This window comes from Heterodontus francisci, chromosome 27 (genome assembly GCF_036365525.1).
Source record: "Heterodontus francisci isolate sHetFra1 chromosome 27, sHetFra1.hap1, whole genome shotgun sequence".
Taxonomy (NCBI): domain Eukaryota; kingdom Metazoa; phylum Chordata; class Chondrichthyes; order Heterodontiformes; family Heterodontidae; genus Heterodontus; species Heterodontus francisci.
The window spans coordinates 74,942,493-74,959,744 of record NC_090397.1 but is presented as its reverse complement, the minus strand read 5'-3'; the positions used below and the strand labels follow the sequence as shown (position 1 = coordinate 74,959,744).

At 45.8% G+C, this 17,252-nt stretch overlaps 1 protein-coding gene across 1 annotated transcript in view; it reads right to left on the bottom strand.

Moving 5' to 3' along the window:
* The window catches only part of LOC137384960 (protein piccolo-like), a 631,016-nt gene that overhangs the window by 225,037 nt on the left and 388,727 nt on the right, over positions 1–17,252 (bottom strand). The window contains exons 19-20 of the mRNA XM_068059672.1: positions 16,686–16,779; positions 2,637–2,708 (exon numbers count right to left, since the gene is read on the bottom strand). Coding sequence (XP_067915773.1) covers positions 2,637–2,708; positions 16,686–16,779 — 166 coding nt within the window. The remainder of the gene's footprint in view (positions 1–2,636; positions 2,709–16,685; positions 16,780–17,252) is intronic.

The window sequence follows — 17,252 nt, the reverse complement described above, 5'->3', positions numbered from 1 at the left end:
TGAATTTGATTGAGTTTTTCGAGGAGGTGACCAAGAGGATTGACGAGGGCAGGGTGGTGGAAGTTGTCTACATGGACGTTTGCAAGGCCTTTGACAAGGTCCTGCATGGTAGGCTGCTCCAGAAGGTTTGAACACATGGGATCCAGGGTGAGGTAGCAAATTGGATACAAAATTGGCTTGGTGATAGGAGGCAGAGGATGGTAGTGGAGTGTTGTTTTTCAGATTGGTGGCCGGTGACCAGTGGTGTGCCGCAGGCATCGGTGCTGAGCTCTCTGTTGTTTGTCATATATATTAATGACTTGGATGCGAATGTAAGGAGCATGATTAATAAGTTTGCAGATGACACCAAAATTGGTGCTATAGTGGACAGTGAAGAAGGTTGTCTAAGGTTACAACAGGATATAGATCAACTGGGAAAGTGGGCAAGGGAGTGGCAAATGGAATTTAATGCAGACAAATGTGAAGTGATGCATTTTGGGAAGTTAAACCTGGGCAGGACATATACAGTGAATGGCAGGGCCCTGGGGAGTGTTGTTGAGCAGAGAGACCTTGGGGTGCAAGTACATAGTTTCCTGAAAGTGGCAACACAGGTAGACAGGGTGGTGAAGAAGGCGTATGGCATGCTTGCCTTCATCGGCCGAGGCATTGAGTACAAGAGTTGGGACGTCATGTTACAGTTGTACATAACATTGGTTAGGCCGCATTTGGAGTACTGTGTGCAGTTCTGGTCACCGCACTACAGGAAAGATGTGATTAAGCTAGAGAGGGTGCAGAAAAGATTCACAAGGATGTTGCCTGGTTTGGAGGGCTTGAGTTATAAAAAAAGATTGGATAGGCTGGTTCTGTTTTCCCTGGAGCGAAGGAGGCTGAGAGGGGACATGATAGAGGTATATAAAATTATGAGAGGCAAAGATAGGGTAGATAACCAGAGTCTGTTTCCCATGGTAGGAGTGACTAAAACTAGAGGGCATAGATTTAAGGTGAGAGGGAGGAGGTTTATAGGGGATCAAAGGGGTAAATTTTTCACACAAAAATAGTGGGTATCTGGAATGAGCTGCCTGAGGAGGTGATGGAGGCAGGAACAGTAGCGACATTTAAGAGGCATTTGAACAGGTACTTGAATGAGCAAGGCATAGAGGGATATGGAATTAATGCAGGCAGGTGGGGTTAGCATAGATAGGCATTATGGTCGGCATGAATGCGGTGGGCCGAAAGGCCTGTTTTTATGCTGTACGACTCTATGACTTTATAAGACCCCAATTAACACCCTCCACCTGCATGTAATCAAACAATTTATACACAATTAACAGATTAACAGTGATGAATACTGAACAACCTCTCTGGCTCTGAAAAATTAATTTTACAAGTGTGGAGTCTCATTCCCTCAGAAGAAAAGCAATGTAGCAAATTTTTAAAAAGTAATGTCTCTGTTTTTCTCTTTTATGTCTTTCCCTTAATCCCATTTGTAAGTTCCAGTCTTTACTTTGCTTCCTGTGCAATGATTTAAATGTAATTCACATGTCCTATGTTTTACTTCGTATTTTACAGTTTGTGTGCCTCAGCACGGATTCTTCAGTCTGATCGAAGAAACCTCCTCGTAGCTTTCCCTGTTCACAGGCTTCAATGATTCCCCGTAGAGAACACCACACTAAAACAGATGCAGCATGATTGGATGTCTCTGCTAAAAGCCAGTGGGTAACAGTATGCAAGGTGAACAGTAAAATCTGTTCCTTTATCATTCATAGCAAAACCCAGGCAATTATTTCACTATATTTACTCCTATCAGTGGTATCTATAATATATTATTATATACTCGCTAATCTGTGTCATTCCTCATGGGTAGTCTGTGATTGGAAGACTGTTTCACTGGTAAATGGAGCTGTGTTAAATCTAGCCTGTTCCTTTCAGGCCATAGCTTAGGCACTCAGTGGGATCAGTAATTTAAACAGACTCATCCAGTGGTCAATTGGGGACTAATTGCTGAGGGAAGCCTCTGTATATTCAATCCTCAGTTCCGATCTTGGTGAGAGAGCAGGCTAACAATGTTAGAAAAATGCCTGACTTTCCATCATATTCCTTGATAATTTTTAACACATCATATCAACTCATAACCTTCTCATTTCCATTGAAAAGCTTCTCACATTTTCTAGTGTTTCTCGTGACTAAAGCTTCCCATTGCTGGTATAATCCTAGCATCTCTCTTCTGTATCCTCTCCATAGTCTTGGCATCCAAAACTAGACAGAGTTCTAAGTCTAGATTGTCCAATGATTTATATGCTCTTAGAATTAGTTCATTGCACTCAGTGCCCTTATTTATGAAACCTAGGATGCTATATATTTTATTTTATTAACTGCATTAACATTTTCTCCACTTTTAAACATTAGTGTATCTGGACTAAGTTTCTCTGCTCTTCTACCTCTTTTAATGGTTTACCATTTCACAGGAAATGGTAATATGCAAGCCCAGAAGTGATCATAATTATGGATATTGTCCTGGATAATAAAAACATTTATAAATAAGAACAGTTCAATAATAATGCAAAAAAACTGAATATAGGCAAATCTTTGGTTTAATTTCAACAATTGATTTACTGCGATTTAATACTATTTACTTGCTAGAACTTAGAAGTACTCACTTCACCAAGGAAGTCATTCGAGGAGAATCTATCATAATCCCAGACAGTAACTTCCAGTGTCTTCTTTTTGAGCTGCAGCCAAAACAAAATACTATTAACTGGAATTTATCATAACCTTTGCCATAGTTCGAGTCAATCATTTTCTCATTGCCACACATTTCCTCTCTCTCCATTCACTCAGGCAACAAGCAGTTTGATATACAATAACAGTCTTGGTCTATAGAATTAATTCTGGAAGAAAAAACATTGTTGGATTAATGGAGTAATATATAAAATGAGTACCTATTTCAGGCTAAGACTGTGGAGAGGTGATACTGACGTTGATAATTGTTTTTAACCTGAACCAGTAGGAATCACTGGAGAGGCAATGGTGAGTGAAGGCCCATAATGTGTATGAGACACAAATACTAAAACTGAAAGGTACTGAACAACATAGTGCTTGTGTTACCGATGGCAGTTCATCATTGAGCAGATTGAGTGCTGTACTCTAGGTATAGTTAAGCAGTTCACCATTTTCTTTAACTGAGTTTAATATTTCCTTTAAAACATAGAAACATACATAGAAAATAGGAACAGGAGTAGGCCATTTGGCCAATCAAGCCTGCTCCACCATTCATTATGATCATGGTTGATCATCCAACTCAGTAGCCTGTACTGGCTTTCGCCCCATACCCTTTGATCCCTTTAGACCCAAGAGCTATATCTAACTCCTTCTTGAAAACATACAATGTTTGGCCGCAACTGCTTTCTGTGGTAGTGAATTCCACAGGCTCACCACTCTCTGGGTGAAGAGATTTCTCCTCATCTCAGTCCTGAAAGGTTTACCCCGTGTCCTTTGACTATGACCCCTGGTTCTGGACTCCCCCACCATCAGGAACATCCTTCCTGCATCTACCCTGTCAAGTTCTGTTAGAATTTTATAGATTTCTACAAGATTCCCCCTCATTCTTCTGAACTCCAGCGAATATAATCCTAACCGACTCAATCTCTCCTCATACATCAGTCCCGCCATCCCAGGAATCAGTCTGGTAAACCTTCGATGCACTCCCTCGATAGCAAGAACATCCTTCCTCAGACAAACAGACCAAAACTACACACAATATTCCAGGTGTGGCCTCACCAAGGCCCTGTTTAATTGCAGCAAGACATCCCTGCTTCTGTACTCGAATCCTCTCGCTATGAACGCCAACATACCATTTTTACCACCTGTTGCACCTGCATGCTTACCTTCAGTGACTGGTGTACAAGAACACCGAGGTCTCGCTGCACATTCCCCTCTCTCAGTTTATAGCTGTTCAGATAATAATCTGCCTTCCTGTTTTTGCTACCAAAGTGGATAACCTCACATTTATCCACATTATACTGCATCTGCCATGCATTAGCCCACTCACTCTACTTGTCCAAATCACCCTGAAGCCTCTCTGTATCCTCTTCACAACTCACCCCCACCCCCCACCCAGTTTTGTGTCATCTGCAAACTTGGGATATTACATTTAGTTCCCTCATCTAAATCATTAATGTATATAGTGAATAGCTGGGGTCCAAGCACCGATCCCTGTGGTACCCCACTACTCACTGCCTGCCATTCGGAAAAAGACCCATTTATCCCTACTCTTTGTTTCATGTCTGCCAACCAATTTTCTATCCATTGCAATACACTACCCCCAATCCCATGCGCTTTAATTTTACACGCTAATCTCTTATGTGGGACTTTGTCGAAATCCTTCTGAAAGTCCAAATAAACCACATCCATTGGCTCCCCCTCATCAACTCCACTAGTTTCATCCTCGAAGAATTCTAGTCGATTTGTCAAACATGATTTCCCTATCATAAATCCATGCTGACTCTATCCAATTCTACTACTGTTCTCCGAGTGCTCTGCTATAAAATCTTTGATAATGGGCTCTAGAATTTTCCCCACTATTGACGTCAGGCTGACTGGTCTATAATTCCCTGCTATTTCTCTACCTCCCTTTTTAAATAGTGGGGTTACATTAGCAGGAAGGATGTTCCCGATGGTGGGGGAGTCCAGAACCAGGGGTCATAGTCTAAGGATACGGGGTCAACCTTTCAGGACTGAGATGAGGAGAAATCTCTTCACCCAGGGAGTGGTCAGCCTGTAGAATTCCCTACCACAGAAAGCACTTGAGGCCAAACATTGTATGTTTTCAAGAAGAATAGTAGGAACTGTTCCAGAGTCTATAGAATCTTGGAAGATGACCACCAATGCATCCACTATTTCTAGGGCCACTTCCTTAAGTACTCTGGGATGCATACCATCAGGCCCTGGGGATTTATCGGCCTTCAATCCCATCAATTTCCCCAACACCATTTCTCTACTAATACTGATTTCTTTCAGTTCCTCTTTCTCACGAAGCCCTGTGTTCCCCAACATTTCTGGTATGATATTTGTCTCCTCCTTTGTGAAGACAGAACCAAAGTATGCATTTAGTTGGTCAGCCATTTCTTTATTCCCCATAATAAATTCCCCTGTTTCTGACTGTAAAGGACCTACATTTGTCTTCACCAATCTTTTTCTCTTCACATACCTGTAGAAATTTTACAGTCAGTTTTTATGCTCCCCGCAAGCTTGCTCTCATACTCTATTTTCCCCTTCTGAATCAATCCCTTGATCCTCCTTTGCTGAATTCTAAACTGCTCCCAATCCTCAGGTCTGTTGCTTTTCCTGGCAAATTTATATGCCTCTTCCTTGGATCTAATGCTACCTCTAATTTCCTTTGTAAGCCATGGTTTGGCTACCTTTCCCGTTTTACTTTTGAGCCAGACAGGGATAAACAATTGTTGCAGTTCATCCATGCGCATCTTTAAATGTTTGCCATTGCCTATCCACCGTCATCCCTTTAAGTAACGTTTCCCAATCCGTCATGGCCAACTTGCGCCTCATAACTTTTGGTATGGATGAGTTAAAACTATATGTATTCTTTGCATTCTTCATTAAATATAATATAAAAAGCATATAAGCTTCAAAAGGAACACAAGTGTAAAATATTTATTAAGAATTAGATGTGTTGCATTTTACACAATACATTATTTGTCATCAAACAATATGAGGGTTTAGATTTAAGGGGTAGGATTTTGTGATGTTGGTTCCGCCATCGGGACAGGAAGCAGGTGCAGCTTATGTTGGGGCCAGGAGTGGCCGGCCACATGTAATCCAGTGGCGCGGCCAATTAAAAGCACTGAAGTGCAGGGGCTGACCAATTACGTGGACAGTGGCGGGGGGCAGAGACAATGACGCCAGTGTCAGTTGATGCCGCAGCAGGTGCAGGCGCCATTTTTAAAGAACTGCCCATCCTGCAATAAATGCTGCTGTCTGTATTGATAGGATTTCCAGAGTGCTGAAAGCCTGCAGAGTAATGGCGGACAGTAGATCTGGTTGGCCTGATGCTTTAGTGATGCCTCCCTCCAAGTGCTCTTACAGGCTGTCAGGGAACGGCAGGAGATTGTTTTCCCTAGGGCGTGGAGGATAAGAGCTGAGAGCCTGACCAAGCAAGCCTGGTTGCAGATTGCGGAGGAAGTCAGCAGTCGTGGAGTCAAGCCAAGGACATGGATTCAGTGCTGCCAGTGGCTCAATGATCTCATCTGGGCAGCGAAAGTGAGTAGCTCTTAAAGCCTTCAGTTCTTGGATCTTGCATCTATCAGAGGGGGAAAGTGTGTTGGTTGGAGAGGGAGTGCCCAACCAGACGTAGGCAAAGGGCCAGTGATGCAAACAAACAGCCTGAGGCATGGCGAAATGGCCCTGAAAGGAAGCTGTTAGTCATTGGAGACCCTTATGAAGTCCCTGGAAAGAGTTCGGACCCAGGAGTCATTTGTGTGCCCCCATCAGTAACTGATGGATAAACGCCAGCATGTGTCTGGGATTGTTCCCATTGGGAGACCAACAGCATGCATCCTTGTGTCTGCAGGAGAAGATTGCACAACAATCACAGAGAGTGGGCCAAGACCAGCAGCTGCCAACTCTCCATGTCCTGAGCCTGATGGAGGAGGAGGCCATGGAGATGGCTGGACTGCAGGATGGAGAGGTGCTGCAGACGGAGAGATGGGGCACCTACCCAAGACAGTGAGTAAGGTCGTCATCTGCATCTGCAGCGATGGAGCCATGTTGCTCATCAGGCATTGGGTGCCTGCAGGGATCTCCAAAGTAGGGATATGTGCTGTGTCAGGAGGAAATATCCTTGACCCTTCAATGTCTCCGTTCTCTCAAGCAGGTCATGCAGAACTTACTTGAAGAGCCTCCAAGACTGGTGGAGAGCCTGCCATCTCTGAGCGGGAGGACAGAGCCTCGGAGGGTGCATCATCACCTCATACCCCCGCACCCTCCACCAGCGCAGATGCTCTCATGTGAGTGGATGTGTGCCTGCTGTTAAATTTGGGTACACAACTGGGGAGCACATCACAGATGTGTCCAAACAGCTGACGAAGGCTGTGTCAGCCCAGGTCTCTGACAGTCAGAGGACTGGGGGAGGCCAGGTCCATGCTGAGCCCAAGGCTCATGACGTGCCTCTGGTGTTGCCAGCTTACAGGAAATGCTGCAGTTGCAGCAAGAGGTCAGGAAACATCTGGCAGAGATGCCAGAGTCTGTGTGTGCCCAAGTGCAGACGATGGAGGAGTCCATCCAGTCTTGGGTGCTGCATGGTGCACGAGTGGCATCCTCCATTGAGAAATTGGCAGAGCTCCTGGCGAATCGCATGCGACAGAACACTCAGTGTCTGCAGGATATTTGTGTAGACATGCATACCCATGTCTGGACCATGCGTGCAAGGCAGCAATGACAGGGCGAGAGGGAGACAGGGACCTGAAGTCAGCACCAGGTCCTCTACCCTCTCAGGTCAGTATGGAGGCACTAGTGTGCCTTGCAAGGGAGGGGAAGCATCTGTCCTTGAAATCCTTGCTGAGCATACTGAAGGGCTCAACTGGACTGATCTAGGCACTTGAATCTCATCTTCAGCAGTCCAATGCTCTGCTCTATGATCCCTCTCCTTTTCCCATGGCATGTTTTGTACTTTCCTCTGCATCTATGCATAGGTTCCTCACAGGCATCAATAGCCATGTCCTGAGTGGGTAGCCCTTGTCTCCAAGGATCCATTCCTGAAGGTGCACAGTTGGCCAGAAAAGTTCTGGCATCTGGAACTACCTCAAAATGTAGGCAACGTGGCAACTTCTCAGGACATGTGCACAGACCTGCAGGATCTGTTTACAGTGGTTACAAAGTTGTACATTGTGGCAGTAGAAGCCTTTCCTGTTGATGAAGGCCACTGGCTAGTGCTCAGGAGTCTTGATGGTCACATGCGTGTAGTCGATCACACCCTGAGGGAATCCAGCAATGGCCCTGAACACAATGGATTTCTCAGCTTGAGAACTAGGATCCATGCGGATGTGCACATAGTCACCTGCCCTCCTGAAAAGGGTATTGGTGACCTCCATGAGGCACCGATGGGCCGCTGACTGTGCGATCCCAAACTTGTTCCCAATGGATCCCAGCAATGATCCAGAGGCGTAGACGTTCGGTGCCACAGTGACCTCCAGCACTGCTGGCATTGGATTTCCACCCGATCTCCTAGGGCACAGCTCATCCTGCATCATAGCACATAGGTCAGTGATGGCCTCCTTGGAGAGGCGGAGTCTTCATTGACACTGCCTCTCGGACATCTGCAGGTAATTGAGCCTCAACCGGTAGACCCTCTCTGGAAGGTAGCTTCTTCTGCATTGGGGAGTCATCTGTCTTTCCCCTCACCACCATCTGGATGCTGCTGTTGACCCTCCTGTGGCCTCATAGGTCACTGCGGTGCCACTGCCGGTGCTTGGATCTTCCTCCCACTCTGCTGCACCTCCTCTTCAATAGGGTCCTCAAAACCTGGATGAATGAGGCCCATGATAGTTGGCCTCTCCCTAAGTACAAGGCCTTCACTGCCAGTGGGCCCTCAGTATGGCAGCTTTGCCCCCCTCCTCAGATGATGTCCCATGCCCTTCCTTTTCCACCCTGCCTGGCCGCCGATGCTGCCTCCCCTTGCAGCAGTACAGTGATGAGCTCCCACTTCCATGTCTCTCCCTTCAACCAGACGAGGCTCTGAAGCCCTGTAAATCCCGAGTGCCATTAATAAAATTGAAAACTATGAATAAAATCATTGTCAATGGGCCTCTTAAGTATCTTAATTGCCTGCCTACCACATTAATGTCTGATCTCCCCTCTCCATGTTTGCTTCCATGGACAAAATCAAGATGGGACATCACGACGTCTGACAGCCCGTCTTGATTTTAGGTCCTCCCGCCTCTATTTCTGCTCCTGAGATCCGCAAAAAATTCAGCCCAGCTGTTTGTTAGGAAACCCTGATATTGCCAATATTGGTGATGTGGTTTATTGATGTGAAATGACTTATGTTTCACAAGCATATAAAATTGGTAATGTAACTTGAGGGTTTAGTAATTATTCGTGCCTGTAAAACTTGTGCGGCACTATTGAATTCTGTGGCCCAGTGTCAGCTGCCATCAAATATGCCCAGGCCAGTTATAATAAAACATAGAGTACAACTCCTTCATTTCTGCTTTAAAATGCTTTAATCACAACCTCAGAATGACACCTCCAAGTGGATTCATGTGGCAATTTACCTATTTCCCATAGCAACCAACTTTAGGTCTGTCTGAGTGACATTGCCAGTTAATGCCCAAATAAGGGCACTTCTGTGCTGTAAGTCCATGCCTATTGGGTACTGGATTGAGGATACCCATACTCACTTCACAAGGACCCTTACAGGCAGCATGTGGAGGAGAGTTTCATCTATCAGTCTGGAGCAGATATGAACCCAGGTCTCAGAAAATACTGCATGAAATAGGCGGAGAAGTGAAAGCTACAGGCCCCTTTCAGCTCTTGGACTTGATTTGAGCAGTGAAATTCAACTTTATGTTATCTGTAACGGGAGGTAGGGGGGAGGCAGGGAGCCCATTTCCAAGCAGTTTTATTAGGAGCAGGATAGGCCGGCGACAGTTTCCCACCCAGAGGATATTTGTGGCCCTTAAGTGGCCTATTAACAACCACAGGTCTTTGAAGGGGTGGGGGGAGGGGTCCTCTCCTCTGTGGGCAAACTGGATCCCCCTCCCCCTGCAGCACATGCTCACCCTCCAAACCCCGCTTGCCAGAGCCTTCCAGCCTGGCCCTGGTGACCCTACCCCACTTACCTGAGGTCCAGGATTCCAGCGCTGGGCCTCGGTCCAAGGCTTCTTTTTTTTTTGCAGCGGCGACAGGGAGAGCGAGGTGGCAGCTGGGTAAGTAAGTCCTATATATTTGGGCAGCGGCTGAACCCGAGACACTACACCTGTAGTGTCCCCCACCCGCCCTCCTCCTCTAACCAAAAAAAAAGGACTCGTGGTGTGCAGATAAGGTAAGGCTTTTTCAATTTATTTATTTTATTCGTGTCATTGGTGAAAACTTTTCGTTCCTTTTTCGTTTATCCAAGTTAAGACTAACTTAAGCTTAAGATTGAAAATGGCAGGAGATCTCAGACACAAAAACAAGAAATGCTGGATTCACTCAGCAGGTCTGGCAGCATCTGTGGAAAGAGAAGCAGAGTTAACGTTTCGGGTCAGTGACCCTTCTTCGGAACCTTCTTCTTCCAGGAGATCTCAGACCCGTTATGCTCCTCTTGCTCAATGTGGGAGCTCAGGGACACGGCTGATGTCCCTGGCTCCTTCACGTGCTGGAAGTGTGTCCAGCTGCAGCTCTTGTTAGACCGCATGACGGCTCTGGAGCTGCGGATGGACTCACTTTGGAGCATCCGTGATGCTGAGGAGGTCTTGGATAGCACGTTTAGTGAATTGGTCACACCGCAGATTAGGATTGCTGAGGGTCAAAGGCAATGGGTGACCAAAAGGCAGAGAAAGAGCAGGAAGGCAGCGCAGGTGTCCCCTGCGGTCATCTCCCTCCAAAACAGGTATACCGTTTTGGATACTGTTGAGGGAGATGGCTCACCAGGGGAAGGCAGCAGTAGCCAGGTTCATGGTACCGTGGCTGGCTCTGCTGTTCGGAAGGGCGGGAAAAAGAGTGGAAGGGCTACAGTCATCGGGGATTCGATTGTAAGGGGAGTAGCTAGGCGGTTCTGTGGTCGAAAACGAGACTCCCGAATGGTATGTTGCCTCCCAGGTGCACGGGTCAGGGATGCCTCAGATCGGCTGCAGAACATTCTGAAAGGGGAGGGTGAACAGCCAGTTGTCGTTGTGCACATAGGCACCAATGATATAGGTAAAAAACGGGATGATGTCCTACAAGCAGAATTTAGGGAGTTAGGAGCCAAGTTAAAAAGTAGGACCTCAGAGGTAGTAATCTCAGGATTGCTACCAGTGCCACGTGATAGTCAGAGTAAAAATGAAAGAATAGTCAGGATGAATGCGTGACTTGAGAGATGGTGCAGGAAGGAGCGGTTCAGATTTTTGGGACATTGGGACCGGTTCTGGGGGAGGTGGGACTATTACAAATTGGACGGTCTACACCTGGGCTGGACTGGAACCAATGTCCTTGGGGGTGCTTTTGCTAATGCTGTTGGGGAGGGTTTAAACTAATGTGGCAGGGGGATGGGAACCAAATGAGGTCAGTGGACAGTAAGCAGGTAGTAACTAAAGCCTGTAAGGAATGATAATGAAGTCAGCGTGACTAAGGGAAAGAGTAGACAGGGAGCAGATGACGAACGCAAAGGGACTGGTGGTCTGAGGTGCATTTGTTTTAATGCAAGAAGTGAAGTAGGTAAGGCAGATGAACTTAGGGCCTGGATTAGTACCTGGGAGTATGATGTTATTGCTATTACTGAGACTTGGTTGAGGGAAGGGCATGATTGGCAACTAAATATCCCAGGATATCGATGCTTCCGGCGGGATAGAGAAGGAGGTAAAAGGGGTGGAGGAGTTGCAGTACTGGTCAAAGAGGATATCACAGCTGTGCTGAAGGAGGGCACTATGGAGGACTCGAGCAGTGAGGCAATATGGGCAGAACTCAGAAATAGGAAGGGTGCGGTAACAATGTTGGGGCTGTACTACAGGCCTCCCAACAGCGAGCGTGAGATAGAGGTACAAATATGTAAACAGATTATGGAAAGATGTAGGAGCAACAGGGTGGTGGTGAAAGGAGATTTTAATTTTCCCAACATTGACTGGGATTCACTTAGTGTTAGAGGTCCAGATGGAGCAGAATTTGTAAGGAGCATCCAGGAGGGTTTTCCAGAGCAGTATGTAAATAGTCCAACTCGGGAAGGGGCCATACTGGACTTGGTGTTGGGGAATGAGCCGGGCTAGGTGGTTGAAGTTTCAGTCGGGGACTACTTTGGGAATAGTGATCACAATTCCGTAAGTTTTAGAATACTCATGGACAAAGACGAGAGTGGTCCGAAAGGAAGAGTGCTAAATTGGGGGAAGGCCAACTATACCAAAATTCGGCAGGAGCTGGGGAATGTAGATTGGAAGCAGCTGTTTGAAGGTAAATCCACATTTGATATGTGGGAGGCTTTTAAAGAGAGGTTGATTAGCGTGCAGGAGAGACATGTTCCTGTGAAAATGAGGGATAGAAATGGCAAGATTAGGGAACCATGGATGACAGGTGAAATTGTGAGACTAGCTAAGAGGAAAAAGGAAACATACATAAGGTCTAGGAGGCTGAAGAAAGACGAAGCTTTGAAAGAATATCGGGAATGTAGGACCAATCTGAAACGAGGAATTAAGAGGGCTAAAAGGGGTCATGAAATATCTTTAGCAAACAGGGTTAAGGAAAATCCCAAAGCCTTTTATTCATATATAAGGAGCAAGAGGGTAACTAGAGAAAGGATTGGCCCACTCAAGGACAAAGGAGGAAAGTTATGCGTGGAGTCAGACAAAATGGGTGAGATTCTAAACGAGTACTTTGCATCGGTATTCACCGAGGAGAGGGACATGACGGATGTTGAGGTTAGGGACAGATGTTTGATTACTCTCGGTCAACTCGGCATAAGGAGGGAGGGAGTGTTGGGTATTCTAAAAGGCATTAAGGTGGACAAGTCCCCAGGTCTGGATGGGATCTATCCCAGGTTACTGAGGGAAGCGAGAGAGGAAATAGCTGGGGCCTTAACAGATATCTTTGCAGCATCCTTAAACACGGGTGAGGTCCCGGAGGACTGGAGAATTGCTAATGTTGTCCCCTTGTTTAAGAAGGGTAGCAGGGAAAATCCAGGTAATTATAGACCGGTGAGCCTGACGTCAGTGGTAGAAGATACTGAGGGATAGGATCTATTCCCATTTGGAAGAAAATGGGCTTATCAGTGATAGGCAACATGGTTTTGTGCAGGGAAGGTCATGTCTTACCAACTTGATAGAATTCTTTGAGGAAGTGACAAAGTTGATTGATGAGGGAAGGGCTGTAGATGTCATATACATGGACTTCAGTAAGGCGTTTGATAAGGTTCCCCATGGTAGGCTGTGGGGAAAGTGAAGTCGCATGGGATCCAGGGTGTACTAGCTGGATGGATAAAGAACTGGCTGGGCAACAGGAGACAGAGAGTAGCAGTGGAAGGGAGTTTCTCAAAATGGAGACGTGTGACCAGTGGTGTTTCACAGGGATCCGTGCTGGGACCACTGTTGTTTGTGATATACATAAATGATTTGGAGGAAAGTATAGGTGGTCTGATTAGCAAGTTTGCGGACGACACTAAGATTGGTGGAGTAGCAGATAGTGAAGGGGACTGTCAGAGAATACAGCAGAATATAAATAGATTGGAGAGTTGGGCAGATGCGAGGTGATGCATTTTGGAAGATCCAATTCAAGAGTGAACTATACAGTAAATGGAAAAGTTCTGGGGAAAATTGATGTACAGAGAGATTTGGGTGTTCAGGTCCATTGTTACCTGAAGGTGGCAACGCAGGTCAATAGAGTGGTCAAGAAGGCATACGGCATGCTTTCCTTCATCGGACGGGGTATTGAGTACAAGGGTTGGCAGGTCATGTTACAGTTGTATAAGACTTTGGTTCGGCCACATTTGGAATACTGCGTGCAGTTCTGGTCGCCACATTACCAAAAGGATGTAGATGCTTTGGGGAGGGTGCAGAGGAGGTTCACCAGGATGTTGCCTGGTATGGAGGGTGCTAGCTATGAAGAGAGGTTGAGCAGATTAGGATTATTTTCATTAGAAAGACGGAGGTTGAAGGGGGACCTGATTGAGGTGGACAAAATCATGAGAGGTATAGACAGGGTGGATAGCAAGAAGTTTTTTCCCAGAGTGGGGGATTCAATTACTAGGGGTCACGAGTTCAAAGTGAGAGGGGAAAAGTTTAGGGGGGATATGCGTGGAAAGTTCTTCACGCAGAGGGTGGTGGGTGGCTGGAATGCGTTGCGAGCGGAGGTGGTAGACGCGGGCACGATAGCGTCTTTTAAGATGTATCTAGACAGATACATGAATGGGCAGGAAGCAAAGAGATACAGACCCTTAGAAAATAGGCAACATGTTTAGATAGAGGATCTGGATCGGCGCAGGCTTGGAGGGCCTGTTCCTGTGCTGCAATTTTCTTTCTTCTTTGTTCTTTGATCTGCAGTACCAGCAATCGCCACCAATCCTGGTGGCGCTGCCGCTACGGCTGAGCTGCCAGCCCTGTGATTGGCCGGCAGCTCTTGGACGCGGGATTCCCGTCTTTAAAGGGACAGAGATCCCAGTGCTGGGCACCTAGCTTCCAGGTTCCACCTGCCTTTTCAGCCTGGTATTGGGAGCCCTGCCAGCGCCAGGCACTATAAAAGAAGCTTAGTATCATCCATAACTTTTATGAGTACAATATTCACACAAAAAAATACAATATTTTTAATGCAGTGTGAGCTTTTTAAAGATACAAACTGCAATGACTGCATTAATAATATTTAATGAAAAAGTCACTAAATATACTGAGATGGTATTCGACCAGGACCGTATCTCCAACACAGAAGTCCTCGAGGCGGCCAACATCCCCCAGCTTGTACACACTACTGAGTCAGCGGCGCTTGAGATGGCTTGGCCATGTGAGCCGCATGGAAGATGGCAGGATCCCCAAAGACACATTGTACAGCGAGCTCGCCACTGGTATCAGACCCACCGGCCGTCCATGTCTCCGCTTTAAAGACATCTGCAAACGCGACATGAAATCCTGTGACATTGATCACAAGTCGTGGGAGTCAGTTGCCAGCATTCGCCAGAGCTGGTGGACAGCCATAAAGACAGGGCTAAAATGTGGCGAGTCGAAGAGACTTAGTTGGCAGAAAAAAAGACAGAGGCGCAAGGGGAGAGCCAACTGTGCAACAGCCCCGACAAACAAATTTCTCTGCAGCACCTGTGGAAGAGCCTGTCACTCCAGAATTGGCCTTTATAGCCACTCCAGGCGCTGCTTCACAAACCACTGACCACCTCCAGGCACGTATCCATTGTCTCTCGAGATAAGGAGGCCCAAAAGAAAGAAAGAATTCGACATAAAAGGATCAGACCTATGAATGAGCAGGACTATTGTACACAGCAGGGTCAATGGGCTATGGGATATGGTCTGCTTCTATTTCTTGTGCTTTTGCATTCACATGCATTCATTTGGGTAAATTTCTGTTTGATAGATTCAGCAGATATGAGGCTGGATTTTAAAGTCCCTCTGCCACAGGAATGGTGGTGGGGTGGCGCAATGAAGATTGATGTGGCTGAGGCCCGTCACCCACCCCGACGGTGGCAGGCCACGTGCCCCGTGCCCCATGCCCCATTTCCATATGAAAACTAATTTACATACCTGATGTAATGAGGGTCCCATCACCTCCTTAATCTCCGCACCGATCTCCATTCATTCGGGAAATGTGGCAAGACACCTGTTGGGTGGCGGGTAGCAACGATGCGGATTGGCTGGGAGGGGGTTGATGGGAAGGGGTAAAGGGCAAAGTTGCCAAACTTTGGGGGCGGGGGGAAGGTCAAATTGTCAATATTCGAATTCTGGGAGGGAAAAGGGCACGAATGTCTGGAAATGCCATTGTGCAGGGATGGAGGGGGGAAAATGCATTTAAAGGTCATTGAAATCTGTTTTGTGGAAATTCTACTTGCCTGTCGCTTTAATTTTTAAATGTCTATTGAGGGCTGTCAACACTTTAAAAATGGCGCCGGTGCCTGCGCATTGGCACCGGAAGCCATTGCCTGCGGCAGCTCGCCTGTCCCCTCCACAGCCATGCAAATGAGCCGCCGCGTTTGAAATCACGGTGGCTCCGTAACGCGGTGCCCATGCGGGCAGGTCGTATTTTTTTACGTCCGCCACCTACTTCGGCGGCAAGTTTAATATAACAGCTGAACATGTTCAATATTGCTTCCATGTGGGTCAAAAGTATTTCAATCTACGTATGTTAAAAAAAAATTAAAGTGTAAATACATTAAGGTGCAAGGTTAACCCATCACTCTCCATCCTTTCCTTCAGTAGAAAAAAATGCAAGGTGCTTAAATATTGACAGACCTAAAGAGCTAAGTAGGAAGTCACTTAAATCAAAACAAGAAACACTGGAAATACTCAGCAGGTCTGGTAGCATCTGTGGAGAGAGAAACAGAGTTAATGTTTCAGGTCAGTGACCTTTCATCAGAACTGGAATTAGGAAGTCACTGAACTGAGTAATATTTATAAGTTCCATCTGTGGCTGTGAAAATTATAGATGGGAACTGCATATTTGAAGGTAACTTGGTGTTTTTTTCCGAAGATGAAAATATTTTTAGGAACTAAGCATCATCACAAAATGTTCAAATTTGAGAAATGTGATTAAAAAGACTGAGCATGCATCTATCTACCAGTACAAGTTTCCAATTCAATAATTTCCTTTCACCATATTTAGCTCATGAATTAATATACCAGCAAACATTAGCCTCAAGATGGCTTGTGCAGACCTCCATAATCTGCTACATATTTGAATTCTTTCCACAATTTATTGTGCTAATTTTGGTGTTGCACTATTCCAAGGAGTGGGTTGTTTTTCTGCTGCATCTTATTTGTCCAAAGGAATGTTTTGTTTGTTAATCACATTCTCTCAGTGTTAAATTACAGTATTACCTGCTCCACAGAGATGTTTTTGTAAATCACAGTTTGATTCCATTCTGGATTGAGGCTTTTCTGCACATGCTTAGTTCTGCGCTTGTTCTCTACACTGTTGCAAAACACAATGTATTATTAAATAAATTAGAGGCTCGGAATTGGATATATATTTATTTCAAGGCAAAAGCAAACATAGAAATAAGATATACAAGTCTGCAATTTCAGTTTTTTGGAGAAAATGTGAGAACAATTTCATTCTTAGCTTTTGCTCACCCAATTGCATTTAAAATTGGCAATATTTTTTACTTAAAGAGCAACTCCACTTTAAATAAAATGGATGAGAGGATAGGCCCATTACACTACCGTTAGTGTTTAAATTCAAAGTTCTAGTATCGCGCCTTGAGATTTTTCCTGCATTAAAGGCGTTACATGAATTCAAATTGTTATTTGAGTGAGCACTGACGTGTGATAGTCTGTTGGAGCACAGTATAAGTCTATGTTCACTAGTAGGAGGTAAATGCAATGTAAATTGGAGACTACATGGAAAATCTACCCTTGTCTTGGGTCACATGCGCTTGCCTCCTA